The 21,175-nt window shown below is 40.4% G+C and overlaps 1 protein-coding gene across 3 annotated transcripts in view; it reads right to left on the bottom strand.

The window, feature by feature from the left end:
- The window catches only part of Elapor2 (endosome-lysosome associated apoptosis and autophagy regulator family member 2), a 169,030-nt gene that overhangs the window by 78,827 nt on the left and 69,028 nt on the right, over nucleotides 1-21,175 (bottom strand). For 2 of the 3 annotated variants that reach the window (XM_005083587.4, XM_040728792.1), the window contains exon 2: nucleotides 12,052-12,172. The exons of the other annotated variant lie outside the window; for it this stretch is intronic. In XM_005083587.4, the coding sequence (XP_005083644.1) occupies nucleotides 12,052-12,172 (121 nt within the window). The remainder of the gene's footprint in view (nucleotides 1-12,051; nucleotides 12,173-21,175) is intronic. 3 annotated transcript variants of the gene reach the window in all.

Below are 21,175 nucleotides of genomic sequence, written 5' to 3'. Positions count from 1 at the left end.
TAGAAGAAACCATCCTGAGTGAGGTAACATAGTCACAAAAAGAGAAACATGGCATGTATTCTCTCATATATGAATTTTAGACATAGATCTGGGGAGTACCAGCTTACAATCCCACGGCCAGAGAGGCTGGGAAACAGAACCTTCATTCAATGGCTGATGGAAGCAGAGGCAGACTCCCACAGCTAAACACTGAGCTAAACTCAAGAAATCCAGTGACAGAGAGGGAGGACTGATGAGCAAAGGGGTTGAGACTGGGCTAGTTTAACCCCTAGAAACAGCTGACCTGACAAGGGTTAATTCTTGAATCCCAGACTGATGCCTGGGAATCCAGCATGGGACTGACCAAGACCCCCTGAATGAGGAGGCCTAGGTAATCTATTGAGCCTTGGGTAGTAGATCAGTATTTATCCCGGGTATACAAATGGACTTTGAGCTCCCATCCAACAATGAGAGATACACTCTCACCCTGGACTCTTGTGCAAGGGTCTAGGCCCTGTCCTGGAAGAAATGAGACTATGGATACCCCCATGGAGAGCCTCACCCTCCCTGGGGAAATGAGGGGCTATTGGAGGGATTGGTGGGAGGGCATGGGAGGAGGGGAGGGAAAGGGAGAGGTACCTGGAATTGACATGTGAAGCAACCTTGTTTCTAATTTAAATTAATTTTAAAAATAAAAAATTAAATAAATAAAATAATAAACAGTAATTTATTCACTGAAAAAAAAAGAAGACAGTTTTCTCCAAGGATGGCTGGCCAAGACTATCAATTGCTTATCGTGTTCAGTCTAAACCAGGATGAAGATCATGGAAGACAACCTATCCGAATTCTGTGAGTAGAATCTGTTCCCCTAAGAACAAATGGGCAAAAGCATTAACAAACTTCACTAGTGCTACACCATCATTGATACCTTATTGATTTTGAGGCATGATTTAATCGCAGAAAAATGAACCTGTGGTACCTAACTGATCATCTTCTGTCAAGATGATCAAAGGACATTTGCGACCTCATGGCTGTCTCAGGTGTAATAACATGGGAGCCTGAGGCTTCGCATCTGCATCAGCATCTGCATAAGGGTCTGCATCAGCATCTGCATAAGGGTCTGCATCAGCATCGTCTGCATCTGCATCAGCATCTGCATAAGGGTCTGCATGGCACTGTCCACTTCTTTGAACATCTCTGCCACTCTCACAGCAGACTCTAGCCAATAGAATCTATGTACTGCTTCACAAGTTGTGACACTTGCAGCCATGAAGCTAGGAGATTTTACAACTGAACCAAGAAAGTCACTTAAAGCAAAAAGGACAGCATTAGGAAAAGCTTTACCTTGGAACACAAAAGTCATGAGTTCTGTTAAGAGAAGCTTTATCTTTGCTAGCCGCTTTGGTTTATCCCCTGCCAACTGCCTGGGCTCTGCTGCATTGTAGTCCCCAAATAAACACACAGGAGGCTATATTAATTATGAAGCTGTTGGCCTTGCTTGTTTCTTACTGGCTAGCTCTGACTTAAGTAATTACCCCATAATTGTTAATCTAAGTATGTCTCTTACCGGAGAATAGTTCCGGGCTCCTACCCCATGGCGTTACATCTCAAACTCTCTTGTGTTTCTCCTTCCCAGAATCCTCCTGGACTCCTAGTCCCACCCATCTAGATTCCTATTGGCCAACAGTGCTTTATTAACAAATGTACAGGACTTCCCCCATCATCTCCTCTTTTCTGTTTAAACAAAAAGAAAGGTCTTAACTTTAACATAGTCAAATTATATATAACAGAACAGTTATCAAATAAGAACATAGTTACAATATTTTAGCAAGATTTAAAGAAAATATCATCCATTCCATCCTTGTGAGTCCAAAGTTCTATATGTATCTTTTATCATAACTAAGGAAAACTATAATTATAACTATCTATCTGCAACTCCATCAAAGACCACAGAAGGATAATATATAAACACTAGGATTGACAGAGACATCTTACTGCCTGGACAGTCACCCGAAGTTCCTCTGTAACGTTGGGGCATCCATCTTCAGCCCATAGGTCACAATGTATCCAGAAGATTTCTCAGCAAAGCAGGAAATTTCAAACTGTCCATCTGCATTGGCAGTCTGTCAGTCATTTCTCTGTCCTGTAGAAAGTCTGGTAGACACTTCCATGAAGCAGGAACCCTGTAAGACTGAGTTTAGCAGTCACTTTTCTGTGGGTCCTGCATGTCCAGTTTATACAGCAACAGTCAGTCTAGGCAAGAGCAGTTTCTTGCCCAAATGGCTAATCTTGCCATGTTGAAAGCAAACTCCATAACAAGTTTCTTCGATGCCCATCTTCCTCTCAGATGTAATTGGTGCTGCCAGGAGCAGACATTTTTCATTGTCAAGAAAAACCCTAAACCATTTTAAATGCCATTTTCTGAAGGTCTTTGAAAGGTTTGAAGACTGTCTGTGTCAAATATATTTCTGTATATCTAGAAAACCTAACTTACCTAACTATAAATTCTGACTATTATAAGTAACTATCTATAATCTGTATTTAATTACGCATTACATTTTAAAAGATCAGTATAAGCACAATACTTAATCAAGAGGAGAAATATACATATCACAAAATTGACCTTGAATTTGTATCAATAAATGAAAAACAATACCCATACCCTAATTCCCTTTTTTACCATTAAAAAAGATTGGCTGTGATCATTAGCCAATTATAAACAACCCCATTTAAATGAAAACAAAGATTTATAAACAAGATGGGAATTAGGATGTCGCTCATTCCAAACTGCTTCCTGCTGGAAGGGGGCGCTGTTCATACCATGGGGATCATGACAAAACTCAGAAACCTGTATAAGTCCGTATTTTCGGGGTCTGTAAAGCTGCATCATCTTAGCTGTCTCAATAGTTGGAACACCTGGTCCACTGCTTCCAGGGGTCTTGGTTCGTCAAACCACAGAAGCCTGGAAGGAATCCTCAGCTTTTCATTTTCTGTAGAAACATAAGCAAAATCTCCTTTTCCAAGTAACATATCCTTATACTTAAATTTTGAAGTCAAGGCATTTTCAAAAGATAGAAGTTAAATTAATTTAGCAGCATTTATAATCAAGTGTACTTTAGTAGCTGTTCCTTCCTGAGCAAGCAAAAAACTGAAAAACACAATAGCGTACAGTATCCAGACTCTCTGTGTATTTTCCATCTTTACGTGGCTTATTTATTTATGTATTATTACTTTATTTATTTTACTTTTATTTATTTTTCTCTGAGACAGGGTTTCTCTTTGGAAATCTGCCTGCCTCTGCCTCTGGAGTAAATCTTACCGGCGTGCGCCACCACAATGCCGTCTTTTATATTTATTTACCACTTTGTCATTTCATTTTCTCTCTCAATCTCACGTATATTTTTAAACACACTGTAAACCTTTAGAGGTTTGTTCATCCAAGTCTGACTTTACTGTAAATCTTTACGTTTTTCTGGCCAGGTGTCTTATCTGTAAAACCGCGGCTGTTTTAAACTGCCGTTTCAAGATGGCGGGCGTAAGCATGACTCCAGCTTACCGCCTCAGTCCATGCTGACATCCAGCAAAAGCTGCCACTTCCAGCTGTACGTACACACCTTTTAATCGTTAGCAGAGTCTCTTAAAACAACCTTGTTTTTTTTTTCTTTTTATGCCGAGTCAGGAAGACTCCCGTAAGCGAGCCACGTGACTCTCGGCTTGTCGATAGCAAAACAGAGCTCACCTGAGAAAATGCTGCTACCAAAAATCTGTGCTTCTCTCTGTTCTTCTGTTTCTAAAATTCCTTTAAATCTTTTGTTATTTTGCGTGGAAATTCAATCCCGCTCCTGACAACCATTCTGTTACTTGACTCTCAACATGTGAGGTTACTGTGCAAGCTGAAGCCACTTAGTTAAATGACCAGAACTGGATTCTCAAAGTTAAATCTTACCAATAATGAAATCTAACTTTCCATTGAAAGAAAGCATGGATCACACAGCTGGCGTGTCTAATTTTTTTAGGTGTTAACTCCTTAGAGAAGTAATAAATGTTTCCAGCTGTCACTGTATAAAATGAAAGCTATTCAAGAGATTCACAAAAAGATAAACATTAATAAAACCAATTCTGGCTGACCTTCCAAATGCCATTCGAAGGAATATTTAGTGAAAGTATTGCCTCTGGTATCTGAAAACTGATTCTAATGGTACACCTCCTTTCGCACATCTTCATATGGCCATGTCAGGTAGAATTCCTGAACTACAAGAAAACTAATCAGCCATGAAAACAGTGCAATCTAAAACCATAGACAATCCTCATTAAACTAGCAAAACATATAAAGGATTCCATTCTTTTTAAGCTAAGCAAAGGTGGTTTGCATCTTTAAAAAACGATAAAAAATAGAGATGCATTCTCCTGGGGTTACTGACTTCAGTATTTTATTGGGAAAGGGACAAGTCCAAGTTCATTGAGAACAAGATGACCTCAGGTTCATACGAAGAGAAAGACAGAAAAGAAGGGAAAGAGGGAGGGAAGGTTGGAGAGAGGATGGGAGGGGGATAGAGAGACAGAATAGCAAAGGTTACAGGAAAGAAAAAGTTCAGAGTACTTGATGAGTTGATGAGTCACCAAAGGAGGCAAAACAACTTATATGTGAAATCATTTTTTTTCAACTTCCATTTATGACCTAACACTTTGGCTCTTTGCAACTTAGAAAGTGCTTGTCATCCTCGACCTTGACAGTCTCTCCAACTTTACTGCAGTTCTGAGAACTGAGTTCCCTCCTTTCCTTAGGAGACCTTTTATTCTGGTAAGTTTCCTTAACCACTGCCCCCACCAAACACGGCATGGTCCTACTGTTCTCAACAGTGCCTTATCTCTCCTCTCTTGCTGTCATTCACTCCAGCCTCTCACCCGCTACTCATGGGCTCCTGAGCACACTAAAGGTCCCTCCTAGATATGCACATCAGCATTCCTACACCAAGCCTGCTGAGAACAAAGTGGTTCTGTCTTCAAGCACACAGAATGAATTCTTACAAGTCATATTAGACATTTATGTTTCACCAACAAAAATCAATACCCTGCCAGAGTGAAAGTTAGGGACACCAAAGTGATTCAGTTGACAGAGTACAGTAGTTTTCTAAATCCTTCTTAAGAGGACACACACACACATTTTTAATTTGGTATTTTTGTCTTACTGATTTTCTTAGCTTTTTTATCTTCTTTGATTTTCTTTCTCATATTTGGTTGTTTCTTTCTATTTTAAGAGAGAGAACATACATGAAGTTGGGTAGATAGGGAGGTGGGGAGATTTTAGAGTAGTTGAGGAAAATTAAAGGATATGATCAAAGTAAATTTTAATAGAAATTTTTAAAAATGAGAAGATGGTCTAGGAGCTCAACGACGTGATGTTAAATCTCATTTCTGACTGTGACCTGTGCCTGCAGACTTCTTTTCAGCTCTCCTGCTTAAAGGGTTTCAAAAGACGCAATAAAGATATTTTTTGGTTGTTGTAATGACTATGAATTTAAGTCATGCACATCTAGCATTTAAATTTGTGTCTGCCAAACAACAAAGATCATTTATTCTGAATACTTCAACTATTATTCCTACTAAATTATACCACATAGTTATGACTCCAGGCAAAAAGGATTACATAGTTCAGCTTGTAACTCCTTACCGTAGCCATCTTTGGCCAGAGTCCATCGTCCTTGGCATGACACAGGAGATGGCTGTGACATTTACAAGAATCTCTGTCTTGCCCACATTTACCCTTGAAAGCTAGCCCTGAAGCCCTCGCAGAAGGCTCAGGAAAATCCAGCCCTATTTCACTCAGCATGTAGTTATCATCAAGCAGAGAACTTTGCAGTTCACTTCAGAGGTCCTCAGCGAATTAACATGGCTGGTACCAAATATACAGAGCTTCAATCCTGTTACAGCTCTAAATCAGGATACATGTTTCCCTCACAGGAACCAAAGAGAGAGTAACAGTTTGCCAAGTTGCTCAGCTGGTGACCAGTGACTCCGAACTTCAAGTTTACATCCACTTCAGTCACCTGGCTCCACCTGAGTGCCACCCCCTCCCCTTGGTGAGGCCATCCTCCATAACACAGGTCCCCTTCATCCCTCTTTCGCGGTAGCTTTGTTTACTTCCCTCTTGCTGAAAGAAAGTCTCTGAAGACATGACTATTATCACTGTTCTATATGCTCTTGTCAGTAAACGTGAGGAATATTAAAAAAAATGCCTCTTCACTGATAAAGCTCAACAAAGAATTGTGGAGAATTTTTCTAAGGTACAAACAAGTTAGTTTCAGAACTGAGATTAAGCTAAATACCAGCCATAAAAGTCCGTTATCAAAACACTAGTGCAAGAATGTTGTAAGAGAAACTTATAAGAAATTGCATGAGATCAGAACATAACTAACTTTATGTATAAAGCTTACTGTTTTCAAACATGATGTTTTTCTCTAATATTTTAGTGGATATTGGCAAAATGCATTGCATATATGTTTCTTCAAGTGATTCTGTGATGTACATGTACCAGGTAAAATACTGAATCAAGCTATTTAACATATATCTCACTCCAAATAATTGGTGTTTGTTATTCCTGACTAAATGAAACATCATGCAGTTTTACTAGCATGTTCCCTTCTACTATCTGCTTCTGTGAATGCAACTGGTTTAGATTTCGTAAGTAAGTATGAATGCAGTATTTATTTCTCTTTCTGCTTCAGTAATGCCCTTCACACTTGGCTGAGTATAATGACTTTCAGGACCACCCACACCTTTAAAAATGACATAATTCTTAACTTTTAAATGACAGTATAGATAGTATACATAGTCTATATTCCCTTTTTGGTTTTTTGTTTGTGTTGAGACAGGGTTTCTCTGTGGCTTTAGAGGCTGTCCTGGGACTAGTTCTTGTAGACCAGGCTGGTACTGAACTCACAGAGATCTGCCTGCCTCTGCCTACTGGGTGCTGGGATTCCCTTTTTGGTTTTTGTTTGTTTTTGAAACAGGATCTTACTCTGTATCCTAGGCTTCCCTGGAATGTTTGTTTAATCCAGACTGGCTCCAAATTCATGGAAACCTGCCTGGTTCAGCCTCCCAAATACTGGTGTCACATACATGCATACCTGGCCCTCTATTCATTTCTTAAGAGATGTACATATGTATGTATAAATTTGCATGTTTCTATGTGCAGTGCATGTGTCTTTATTCATACATGGAAGCCAGAAGGAGGCATGAGGTATTCTCTTTCTGTCTCTGCTTTACCCCGTTGAATAGATGTCTCTCTGAACATGGGGCTTGTGTTTTCTCAGTTAGGTACTGAAGTCTTCATGCCTCTGCACATGTATCATGATGCAATTGAACAAAACACTCCTCGAATATCTGTTAAGTCCATCTAGCCTATAAGACTTTTTCTCTAATGGTTTCCTTTCAGGATGGTCTTTCATTACTATAAATGGGATACAGAAGTTTCCTAATATTATTGTATTGTTTATATTTATGTCTTCAAATATGTCAATGTTTGCTTTATATACTTATGTGCTCAGATATTGAGCATATTTATAATTTTCCATCTTTTGATTGTATTGACGCGTATAATTATGTTGTAATTTTCCCTTTGCCTCTCTCTACAAGTGAATATCTGTCTAATATAGTTCTGAGTATTTCTTATAAACCATTAAATATGAATCTTAAAATAGATTTGAGAGAAACATGTGAAAAGTATGCACCCAAAGATCTGTAAAGCTCATCTGTCCATGGCATTTATTGATCCAAGTAAAATGAGTATTAAATCACAACAAATCATTGAAAGATCAAAATATTGGCATATGTATGCATACTCGTATAAAAGTCATATGGCATTAAAGCCAGATTAATCCCTTAGCTCCTATCTGAGAAATACAAAAGGAATATGTGTTTACTACTTATATGATGCATCTTTCTATACATATTTGCATGTGCATTTGGTTACATATGTTCTATGTGCCACTGATTGACATATAATATCAATACTGAAGCACAAGATTAAACAAAGTTCACAAGACAAATTTGATTTGCTGGCTACAATCTAAAGGAAATATCTTAAATAATCATCCTCGATTAGAAAATGATGTCGTTAAGACTCCTCTAGAAATTATGGGTTTGGAAATATTTGAAAGAGTAAGGAATAAATGATGTATGCCCTCCCCACCGAAAAGCATGAGAATGTTAAAGAAACAGATGTGTTCATTTCTTCCTCAGTGGTTTAGACCTGTTTAAAAATATGGAAAGGCAAAGGAACTTTCTTTTCTGTCCCATCTCCCAGGAGAGCCAGACCCCCACTCTTCACTTCTAAGGCTTGGTTTGAAGCCAAAAGGCCCCTGTCTGCAGGCTGTGCGGTTGCAGTAGGAAATTGCTCAAAGGTAACCACTATTTCTGACAATCTAAGACCATTAAAGGCACCCCAAGGTTTAAGAAATACTTTAGAAATTCTGCTGCCTCACGGATAAAAGAGGAAAATGAGCCAACAGATTAGAAAGGGCTACCTACCGCCTCTTATTCTATGATTGGGATAGAGACTGCAGTGGTTCAGGAATGGCGTGCTACCTGAAAGACCCTGGTGGTGGATTATGCCTACAGGTAACAGGCATTGAGCCAGGGCCTTAGGAGAAGCAGCCGAATTTGCATTGAGGGAGCAGGAGCTTTCAGGGGAATGCAGAGCCATGAAGTCACTTCCCTGTCGTGTGCAGTACTAGGAAACCGACCAGCTCTCCACTGCAACAGGCACAACACAAGCTGAAGCTAGCTCACTAGCAGAGGTCTGTCCCTGCCTTTCCAGAGCCCTGCAGCTTTGGAATCACATATACCCCAGGGAGTCAACATAACAAAGTGATATATGACCACTTCTTAACCTCTCTTGGTGGAGCCTTGCTACTTCAACCCACATGCTTTCTGCAAAGCAAATGTATAGTGGAGTTAACCCAATTTTCTGGAACAGTTTACAGTTGATGCATGAATATTCCTCAGGAAAGGCCTCGCCTGCTGCCCCCTTTTTTAAACAGGAGAAGATCTATGCGGTTTCACTTGGAAGAACCTATAGCAGTTTTAACAAAGGCCAAAATCTGGGTTTGCTATTTAGAAACACTAGGATCTGAGAAAATCGTATCCTACACAACCGCTGCCCTAAATCCCCTTAACTTACTTGAAGTTGCCTTGTTCCCCTTTTTAATCTTTTTTTTCTGTCTGAGCCAACTTCTGGGTGCCAACAGAGAAGAAAGAACCCTGACCACATCCTCAGTGAAGAGATGCTGGCTCTGGAGTCAAGTATATGTGCAGTGGAGTCTCAGACCTGCCACTGTCAGACCTGGGGGCAGTTACTTTGAGCCTGTGTTTTCCCTCCAGTAAGAGAGGATTATTACATCTGATACACTCCTAATCTGAAAAACCTAAATTCTCCCAAATCTGACATGTACACTGACATTATACCACAAGGAGAAAGTTCTACAGCTTTGTTTCCTATAACAAATAATTTTTTGATTAATGCAAATAATTTTTAGTGTTACATAAAAGTATTTGTAGGTGAGGTATGCAAGGTGTATATGAAACACAAATGAATTAGGTGTTTAGATTTGGGTCCCATTCACAAGATATCTCATTTGCATATGTAAATATTCCAGAGACATCAAGGACGGGATGGAATAATGACACCCAGTTCTAAGTACCATGGCTGTCACAAGATCAGAATAAGCAATGGTAGTTATGATCAGCAATAGAAACACCCACTGAAGACTGGAATGTGAAAGCAATGTGTACAATATGATATAACTGTGCTTCTATGTTAATTTTGAGCTTTGAAGTAACCTGCTTCTACCATAGCAAAGTAAAAGCAAAAAAAATCTAAGGCCAGACCAATAGCTGCCAGAAGACAAATATACATACATGTGACGTGGGAGCACTGATAACTTCATATTTCAGACCAAAAGCTAATATAAAAATGTTCTACCTACCATGTATTTTTTCAAAGTAAGTATCAGTTTCAAGGTATATTATGCTTAAAAGAAAATTCACTATTAGAGCTTTGGAAAATGTTTCTTGTTCAAGAAGCAAAATCAAAACTTTACCTATGGAATGTTATGAAACTGTTGACTGGAAAATGTCTTTAACATTCAAATAGAAACCATTCCTATTTAGGCATGAATTTCTAGCAAAATTAGGAGCCCTTGACTAATGCATGTAACTCACAGCATCCTGATAAATACTAAAAATATGACTTCCAGAAGAAGAAAGCCCTGGTTTAGAATGGCTACCAATTCCCATGATGTAGACTCCTCCTATAGTTCATTTTAACCTTGACAGCTAGAGCTAGCCCAAACTATCACACTTCCTATCCATAGAGTGAGTATTTAGAATAGTTACATAGTCTCTATAAATAAGGCTGGTTACAAGGAATCAAGGAGGTAAGCCCCAGGGTGAAAAGGTACTGGGCAAAACCAAAACAGATGTTCTAGGAAAGAAATTTGCAACAGGCCCACTGCAGCTCTGTTACTCAGGCTCTTTCCCTTTGACGGCATTCTCTTCTCACTGAGAACAGGTCCTGTGCGCTGGTGACTGTCAACATGCCAGTCTGGAGGCACCTACTTCTCCCTTGACCCCACCGTCTCTCTCTGACTCTTGATAGATCACATGACCATGGGAACTCTCGGGTTTTCTCTTTAAAATCAGTCACCAAGAACCAATGATGATTTTCTTCATCCATTGAACTACTACAGTCTACACGGTGTTTACTGTGATGCTTAGCTTTTTCTAACTTGTAGCACACACACTGTATGAAGAAGAAGGCATCTTTACCCATATCACTCACTCGCTTACCCATTTCATTCACTTGGAAATAGAAGCTTTCTACAAATAACTTTTGGAAGACCACAAGAAAATTAATTTCTCTGCCAGTTCTAGAACCCAGGGCTATGACTGGTCTATTTCACTGCAAAAACTTCCAACTAACCAAACTAAAAGTTTTTAGAAGGTAGTTGGTAAATAAAAATAAATTCGATGACTTTGATGGCACCTATCCCTGTTAACTTTAAAGGCCAATTTTCAAGTCTTCTAATTTCCAAATGACAAGATATTGTAGGTAATGTTAGGAATCCTACAGTCTATCAACAAGTTACACTTAATATAATGAAACTATTTCTGTGGCTAACAAAAAGGAATCCAGTGCAAAAGGAGATCTGTGGACAGTGGTGATGATGAATGGCAAAAAAAAAATATGAATACACTTAAAACAACTCAAAAGTTATCACTCAAAGAGGAATTCTAAGTGCTGCGTGCTTTATCCAGTTCAAAAGTACTTATTTTAAACTCAAAAAGAAAGTCTGTCACTCTTCTCTCAATAATTTCAAAAAAGAGAAAACATTTAAAAAGAAATAGCATCCTTTAGCATTGCCCATGATTCATTAAGCACTTCAGACAGAAAGACATGAAGTCTTGAGACAGACCCAATGAGTAAAGACACCTACTGGCAAGTCTGATGACCGGAGTTCATACCCAGGAGCTACATGGCGGAAATAGAGAGTCAACTCTCGCACGCAGGCCTCTGACCCATACATGGTGGATATAGAGAGTCAACTCTCGCACACAGGCCTCTGACCCATGCATGGTGGATATAGAGTCAACTGTCGCACACAGGCCTCTGACCCATGCATGGTGGATATAGAGAGTCAACTCTCGCACACAGGCCTCTGACCCATGCATGGTGGATATAGAGTCAACTGTCACACACAGGCCTCTGACCCATGCATGGTGGATATAGAGAGTCAACTCTCGCACACAGGCCTCTGACCTCCATCCACACACTGTGGTACACCTGCACCTCCATGCATACTTGCATATACAGATAGATACATAAACACAAAATAAAGAAAAAGCACTAATAAAAATGTTTAAGAAAGGCTCTATTGTTTGTGTTAGGTATCAACACTACATATACATTGTCGGCAGGCGTCTTGTGTTCATTATAATGGCATCTAGAACTGATACGATTAGTTTATGGTTTCATCTGGAAAACAAATGGTCAAAAAGAAAATCACAACATACTGCATTCTTTGCCTCTCACTGGGTCAGGCAGGCCAGAGCAATCCACTGCAGAATTCGGAATGGCGACCCTCCACCTGGAGCCAGTGCTATCACACTCTGTATATTCAAAGTGGTAATCTTTCTGCAAACAATCACAAAAACAAGCCTTTGTTAGAGCCGGTTCTAACTGGTGAGCAGGGTTTTCTGTCATCTGCTTCCAAACTCCTCCCTGTCCTGGACTGGCGGCCCTCTCCCACCCTACCCACACCAGCAGCTCATCAGTCAGGGCTCCACCATGCATCGCAGAGAAGGCACTGAAGGTCTGGTGAACAGAGGGCACCCAGCGCTACCATTCTTAGCGGCTGAAAAGGCTACAGCACACTTCCCATACCTCCTTTGTAGGCTCTCTGAGCTCCGAATAATTGACAGACACAAGAAAAAAATGACGTTAGGAAGTGAACAGCTGTCACTGTCTCAGGTGCTTTGAAGAAGCCAACCACTTCCATTGACCTAATTCTCACTCTTCTTAAAACTTAACAGAAGGCATAATAACGAATCATCCAAACTACTAAACAGCATGACTTTTAAAGCCACTCTCTGCCTTAAGTCACAGCCCCCTCAGCAGACAGGCACCCTTCAATATAGAAAAACAGATCATTTATTATAATTGCATAATTAAGATTCCACTTTGTCTCTGGCTTCTGGAATTCTCATGGTGACTTCCTCTTTCTGTACATGGAATGTCTGAACTGAGGAATCAGGCAAAATGTCATAGGAGCATCTCAACAACGAGAGGAATTCCAAGTTGGCCTGTAATGGTTTCATTTCAATACCCTAACCCTAGAAACTAGATTCATGGCCTCATAGCTCATGGGCAAGCACTCTACAACTAGCCTATAGCCCCATCCTTAACTGGTTGATACAAGTCAGTGCCCCAAAAGTTAGCCTCCCTTGTTATATGAAGGACAGGCAAGAATAGAACTATCAAGTAACATCGTCACAGGGAAATTGGGAGTCATGGCTGGTAGTCTCCTCTTCTAGAATCTGTTTCAATCTGAATGTGCTAAGAATTCCCCCAAATCATCAGTCCTGGGCTCCTATGCTAACAGTTCTCATTACTTATATCTTTTCTTCCTTCCTTTCTTTTCCTTCCTTCCTTCCTTCCTCCTTTCTTTCTTTACTGTAAGCAATAAGAATAAACCAGGCCACACTTTTGACAGTCCTCAATAGAATGTTCCTAATTTTCTTTCCTTAGCCCTCACCAACACGGCTGTTAATAGTTCTAATAATATTCTACCTATGGCAAGTTACATGTTGTATAAAGCAATGCACTTATTTTCTACTACATTTCTTGGTACTGAGCATTCACTGAGAGTATTTTACATGTCATCTCTACCAATCATCATCTTAAGACAGTCTAGGCTTTTCTACTCAAAATTCCCCCAGGTTTGGTCCATCACACAATTCCAAAGCCACCTCCCCTTGTTCAGGTTTTTGCTTAGCTCAATTTCCTCAGATCCAGATTTAAAAACCTTCAGTAGTTTCCCATGGCAGCAGTAGTAATAAATCACCATGCCATAATGTATTTTCCCGTAACTCTGTAGGCAAAAGTCACAGGACAGTCATCCCGGGTCTCACCAATGCCAGACACATCAGGTGGACATAGTTCTGTCTTGACTACTGATTGTACACATCTAAGGTTAATTTTCTAAGTCATGAGAGCATCCTTCCATGTTGTGGAGTTTTCTTTTTAGCTGTGGAAGAACAACCCTTTCTTGTCTTGACTACTCAGCCCTTAAGTGAGAGCTGCCAGCTGGTCCCTCATGGGGGCTGTATGAAGCAGGTGGCTGCCGGCCAGGCAGCCCACCTTTGGCAACTTTTCAATGCTCCATGCTCTCCATGAACAACACTCCAATGGCAAACAGCATTGTAAGCACAGGTGGATTGCCGCTTTCACTTCAGGCCATCTTGCTCCAGGCACAACTGCTCCCACTGGAGCAAGCATGGAGAATCTGTGAGAGTTCCTGAAAAGACCATCCCTTTTGCTTCTGACCCTTTATGAGCTGGTGAGAACTTCAAGGGTGTGGGAAGGAGGAATAATGTAACTCATGAGCCAAACTGCCTTAATGGATCTTTAACCCTTCACAGACACCTATTGTCCTCCTCTGTATCTGACCCCACATCTAAGGGTAAACCCTTTGGAATACAAAAAGAGACTCATCATTTCCAGCCAACCAATGGGTGAAAATGCTGTCACAAAACACCTAGAGGCTATTGCAGAGTTTACCCCCATTTTATTGTGGTTGCCTAAAGTTTCCACCGGTAAACCATAAGTGCCCTGCTTTATAATCCCCTTTGTTCTGATACTATAAAAGTTTCAACAAACTGTTACCCCACCATAACATGAAACGGGGTAATGATGTGTTCCTAGGTTATGGTCACTCATATTTATCTCCAGGAAACACTATCTCTTGTCCTCTGAGAATTGCGTTCTTAATCTGAGAATTTCAACGTGACAAACTTTGGTGACCACCACATGACACTGCTGCTAGTGCCAGTTCTTATCAGTCATGGTCCTGTGAAAGTCACGGACCAGCAAGAACACTTCCAGTCGAGACTGAGAAAAAAAAAAGCTTTTGGTTGACAGAAAGGAGGCTGTACCTGTCTGAGGTTTCAGGATGACCATTCCTATTCAAGCTTTGTGTGGTCTGGCTGAATCTAAGTCTTTACCTGGCGGAATTATAACTGAGCCCTACTGTGCTGTACTTTCCTTCTCCTGGCCATTTTGCATCCCTTTTGGGTCTGTCTGGGACCCTTATCTCCTGTGCACTATACACTGGTACTCAACATTAGGCCAATAAAAGCTTCTCCCAAATGTCTCTTTGCACACGTGCCTTTGTCTTGGGTGGGACATACTGGGTGGCTATTCAAGGAGCAGACAAGACCTTGGGGGTCTCCAACCTTAGCAGCAGCAGTGGCAATGAGAACAGACAGCCAGAAAGAGTTGAGTATCCTGTACCCAAAACTCTAAGCTGTAAGTTTAGAAGACAATTGAAGAGCTCCAGAGAGCAGCTGAAGGCAGAGACCCTGAGAAGCTAAGGCTACAGGAACAAATAGGTCATTAAGAGTCAAAGACTGGAACTAAGGCTATGAGTACAACAGGTCCTGGTGGATAGAGGAGTCTCAGAACACTACCAAAGGTTGAAGATGCCAGGACAGCCAGAGTCCAGGGACTGCAACTCTAGCCGGCAGGTACTAGCACTCTGAGCCCAGAACAAAACATCTCAACTTGACCACGAAGATCAATAAGCCTCCAGCTCCGAAAGCTTGAAGCCATAAGCCTCTTTAATCCAAGGCTTAGAGCTATAAGCCTCTGGATCTAGAAGCTTGTCTTGGGAGCCTCTGGAACTTGGGGCCATCAACACTAAAGTCACCACTTGCTTCTTGCCTCTCTACAGCTTTTATCTGGATAGAGACAAGGACTCTCCTGTCACCCTGTGACAGTGTTGCCAGGTGGTACTTCCTGAGGAATCAGGAGGAGAAAATCCATCCCTACCTTTTTCCAGCATTGGTTGGCAGCCAGCATTCCTAGCTTGTGTCTGGCTCACTTCAGTCCCTGCTGTGTGGGGACACTGCCTCGTTCTGTAACTACCTTTGAAGTTAACATCCATGATCTACCGCAAAAATTGGTTTTCATGATTTTTTTTGTCATGTAAGAATTACAGCGTGGGAATCTTGGTTTTGTGTTTGTTTTTATTTTACTTGAAAGAGTATCTCTGTGGTCTCTACGGAGGACAGCCCAGACTGGTCATGTATTTGCATAATGACTTTCATATTTCTTTGGCTCCCAGATATTTATATTCCTTATTTCCACATCCCACAAAGAATATCCTAGCCTCTATATATGAAATTTAAGTTATTTCTCATCATACTAGCAAAATAATAATGCTATGACGTATGACATGAATTTCAATGCAGCAAGGTTGTCAGTTGTGGCGTGAGAACAGTGGTTAGTACAAGAAAGAGGGGTCTACTTGTTTTCTACCTGTAAAGTTGGACATAATACACTAGATGCTTTACCTGTGATTATTTCCTCCTACCTGCCACCTCTACAGTACTAAAAAATTCCAACGTTCTGTAGATACTGTTGCTATCAAACCCTGAGGATACCATCAGAAAGCTATAATGTGTTTCTTTATAATTTAAAAATACTAGAACTCAGTCCTATATCATGCAAAGGGCAATACTTGATGCTCAAGGATTTCCATGGCAGCCTAAACCAGATGGATTTTGTTTCCAATATTTAACAGACCATTTAATGTGAGCTCATAACACTTTTAAGATTCCACTCCTCAAATTCATCGAATTACCTAAAGGAGTGTAGTGTAGTAACATTATTGAAAAATGATACATAACCCCCCAAATTCTATTCAGAGAACTGAATAATGAGGATTTCAGTCCAAAATGGTCAGATTAATAGCAACATTCCAGAACCCTAACTACTTGATAGGCATTGATCACTTAAACTGGCCCTTTGTTTCTGGGAACTGGAGAAAGGGTTCTGAGATTAAGAGCATAGGCTGCACTTCCAGAGGATCAGAGTCTGGTCCCAGCATCCACACAGTGCCTCACAACAATATAAATACTCCAGTTTCAGGGGATCCAACACCTTCTTCCAGCCTCCTTGGGCACCAGACAAGCATGTGGTACAAATACATATATGCAGGCACTCATATACATACATAAAATAAAAATATATAAATCTTTAAAATGTCCTCATGGTAAAGGGCAATTTTTTGAAAGAGATAAAATCATTTTGCATGCAAATACAAAATTAATACATGCAAGAGGTTCATGATAAACTAGCAAGTCCAATCGGTAAAATATTGCTACCAATTCAAAGGAGAATTTAAGGGGCATACAAAAATAGGTAACCAGGAAAACAAAAGGCATTTACTTATGCAAAATGGTAAACATCCAGAGAGTAATAATCAATTGCATTCTAAAGACAAAATAAAGTTTCATTTCTGGGTAGACGATGCATTCATATCACTGCTAGTTTCCCATAGTTCAGCATTATTAAGTGTTTCAATGGCATTGGGAGGTGCAGGGTCTCTGGAGAGCAACACTCAGAAAGTTACACTTGTTAATCTTTTCTGCCTGTTCCAGCACACTTCCGACCTAACGAGAGGGAAATTTCTTGATAATTTTTCCAACACTTCAGAGCTCCTAATAAAGTGATATGAGTCATAGTATGTGTTCACAGGCCTCAGGCTGCAAACCGAAACCTGGAACAAGAACGCAGCCCTATTCAATGCTAAGGCTGAGCATTGTGTACACACACACATGTCTGCAAAGCACAGGCTGCTACACCATGGAGACAGAGTACCCAGTGCACTGTAGGGCACTGGGATCCCTGGGAAATCTTACACTGCAAACACAATCCAAATGAAATAGAACATAGAATTACTCCAGATCATAGGATACTTAAAGGAAAAAGCATCCTTCCACAGAAGTCAGCACCCTCCCCACACACACCATACATGTGTCACAAGTCAAGGTACATGCTTAGACCCTCAAATAAGTGCAAATTGGGTCACGCTGCACAGAAAACACAAAATGTAGGATATACTCAATGGGCATTTGATTCCCACAGCATCTTCTGAAACAAAGTCATCACAAAAATCCTCATAGTGCTCACTGTAAACTTTGGGTGTCATTGTAGCCGGGCGTTGGTGGCACACGCCTTTAATCCCAGCACTCGGGAGGCAGAGGCAGGCAGATCTCTGTGAGTTCGAGGCCAGCCTGGTCTACAGAGCGAGTTCCAGGACAGCCTCCAAAGCCACAGAGAAACCCTGTCTCGAAAAACCAAAAAAAAAATAAAACTTTGGGTGTCATTGTTCAAACTGGGTATAACATTTATGGTTTACACATAGGCTACATATGAAGTTTCTAATAAACCTCATACAAAAAGGATATTAATATTGATAACATGCATGCATTACTTTTAAATAGATATTACATTAGTCAGCCTGCAGCACCATAAGGAAATGTCAGATAATTAACTAACTTGTGAACGATGTATGTACACAAGTATGTACACATGCTTATGTTGGAGAAATATGTCTGGCATCATCTTCTCTCACTCTCTACCTTATTACTGAAAATGGGTTAAATTACTTGAACATGAATTTTGCCCTTTTGGTAGGCTGAATGGCCAGAGCACTCCTGGGTTTTGCCTGTCTCTATAGCCAGGTGTTGAAGTAACAAACATACACAGTCATACAAGGCTTCTACCCCAGGTCTTCTCGAAGTCACTGCAAACACTCTTACCCACTGAGCTATCTCCCTATCCCAAGATCATTAACTCACAAAGAAGAATTCATTTTGGCCCATAGCATTGAAGATTCTGGTCTGTGGTCAGTTGGCACCATTGTTTTGGGCTCACAGTGACGCAGCATGTCAGAGTAGTAGTGGGTAGTGGCACACCAAAGCAGAAGGAAGCAATAGGAAGAGAAGAAGCAAGGTCTTACCATGCCCTTCAAAGGAATATCAGATAACTAAGGACCACACTCCAGGCCCCACTTCCTAAAGGTTTCTCTACTTCTCAAGGGTACCTTGGTGGCCAAGCTGATAACACATAGGCCTTGAAGAGAATCCAAGATCTAAACTCAAGCAGACGTTGACACATATCTTATATACATAATGGTTGACACAATAATCTATACGTCATTTTAATACTATATATATTGTACTAGTTTTTACTACCTGGCATTTAAGTATTAAGTATCATATACAGTTTTAAAGGCTACATGAGAGACTTAAAATTACCTCCTTAAGAAGCTTATCATTTTGTCAATACGATAATATGATAGATACACACACACACACACTATAAGCAACCATAAAGAATAAAGGTTCCAACTGTAACAGCAGCACTGCAAATCAATGTGCAAGTAAATGCTTTATCTGATCGCAATTACCTGTGAAAAATCCCTTAATTGCCCAGAAGGTACAGTGTTGTACTGCTGTTCCATAAATTCACTGAAGCCAATTTTCCCTTGAGCATTGTATCAAACACCCATTCCTTAGAATTCAGTCAACTTCCACTTTAGAGACCAACATTTCTAGTAAAATATGAATTTTAATGTTTAGAACTGCATTTAACAGAGTATGTTAGCTGAGTTTACAAAGCATTGACTCCATGGTATCATGATTTCAGAGTTAAGGGTGTTCCTGTGAGCCAGAACAGCTTGAAAGGGCATGGAGAAGAGGGCCTGGAAGACAGAAAAGCTCAAGTATGCAAGCACTCACCCATTCCTTCATGAGTGCCCAGCTTGATAGAGCATCATGAGCAGGATGTCAAACCTGAAGATAAAAGTCCTAAAAGTATGCTGTAAAATGCACTACCCTACAATGGATTTATGCAGCACAAATGACTGAACATAACTGTTACTAAGAAGTTTGTTCGTGCCAATGAGCCACAATGAGGAAATCAGCTCCTCAGCTTCTTTCTCTACCCTCTGTAAGCAATTTAAGAATTGCCCATAAAGGATAAAGATACAGCAGAGACGATACTTTCTAGTTCAAAATAAGTAAAAGAGCAAAGAGGTCTTGGAGGGTGGTTAAGGGTACTCACCATGCAAGCATGAGGACCAGAGTTAAGGTCTCCAGTAACCACATGAAAGTCAGGCAGCCACGAGACAGGATTCCTGGGGGTTGGGGGAAAGCTAGGAAGTGCCACTAGCCAAATCAGCAGCTGCCATTTCAGAGAGAAAGCATGCCCAGGTAAAGTAAACAACAAACAAGGAAGAAAATCTAATGGCAGCCTGATATCTACATAATGGTCAGGAATGCACACCCTCACATGTGAGAACACATTTACATATGTACAAAACACACACCCGCACACACACCCACACACACACACACACACACACACACGTAAAACAGATAAATAGCAGAGGCAGGACTCAGACTTTAAAGCAGAGAAAAATATCAATACTTGCAAAAACCTTTGATGGGACAAAAAGAAATGGATACAATTTATTTTCTCTTCTTCTTTCTTCAAGTAAAGTTCCTCATCTGAATTTTCATGCAAAACATTGAGAGCTTCACTGCCTAAACCTGATGAGACTGCTATTCCCAAAGAACCCCTGGTGGAAATACTCAGCAAGCAGCTGGAACACTGAGTGAGAGAAGGAAAGGGAGAAGATAGGAGACTGCAGTGCCCAGGTCAACTCCAGTGAGTGAGCAGACCTCAGTATCATAGGCCTTAGGCGGAAGGCACACCAACATCGAATGCTTACATAGCTGAGAAGAGCCCCATCAGTCTGCATTATCAAGAATATGAGCTCAGCTAGACTTCAGAAATATTTATTTTCAGATTTTTCTTTTATAAAAGGAACATGATGTTACCATAGAAACCTATTGCTAAGTAAAGTAACATATATCTGATCTATTTAGGACACATCCTTTTCATTTGTGGATACCGCTTTTTTTTTTAGAAAATATTTTCAGTTTGTATTAAACCTAACTTCAATGGCTGCCTCATTAAACAAGTATCTCTAAGTTCAAGATTATTTTTCTTTTCATCAATATAGTTGTATTGAGCTCTCACATGAGCCACTGTGTAGATAACAGAGATACATTAGAAACAATATTGTCAAGCATCTGCCCTCTGTTAAGGAAAGAGTGTGGGGTTTCTTTCTTACAAGACCCAGCTGGTATAATATGCCTCCTGTGGCCCATCTAGTGAGGGGGCTGGGCAGCAGAGTTGGACAGATCTAGATTCCAGTCTCTCTTGTCTCATAAGTCACTAACTCTAAGATCCTTGATGACTTGACAAATCCAGGCTTCCCTTAAGCCATAGGAAGCAAAAGTGATGCTTCACTTGTTAGAGTCCTTATCCTGCCCTTTCACAGTCTTGACAAAGAGAAACCAATCATTTTCAGAAACTGTGCCACCACGGAAAGTCTCAAAAGATGAATATTTGAAAGCAAGGCCACCCATAAGGAAACTGAAGTCTAAAGGAGCTATCTTAAGCTGTGTCTAGATATGGGTTTGTTCAATTTCCTTGAGAAATTGATAGTTAGACTGTGTATAACATCACTAACCTTCATAGCAGATGCTAAAGAAAATAAAG

Source organism: Mesocricetus auratus, unplaced genomic scaffold (assembly GCF_017639785.1).
Source record: "Mesocricetus auratus isolate SY011 unplaced genomic scaffold, BCM_Maur_2.0 Super-Scaffold_100019, whole genome shotgun sequence".
In the NCBI taxonomy this organism is placed as follows: Eukaryota; Metazoa; Chordata; class Mammalia; order Rodentia; family Cricetidae; genus Mesocricetus; species Mesocricetus auratus.
This window is presented reverse-complemented; position numbering and strand designations above follow the sequence as displayed.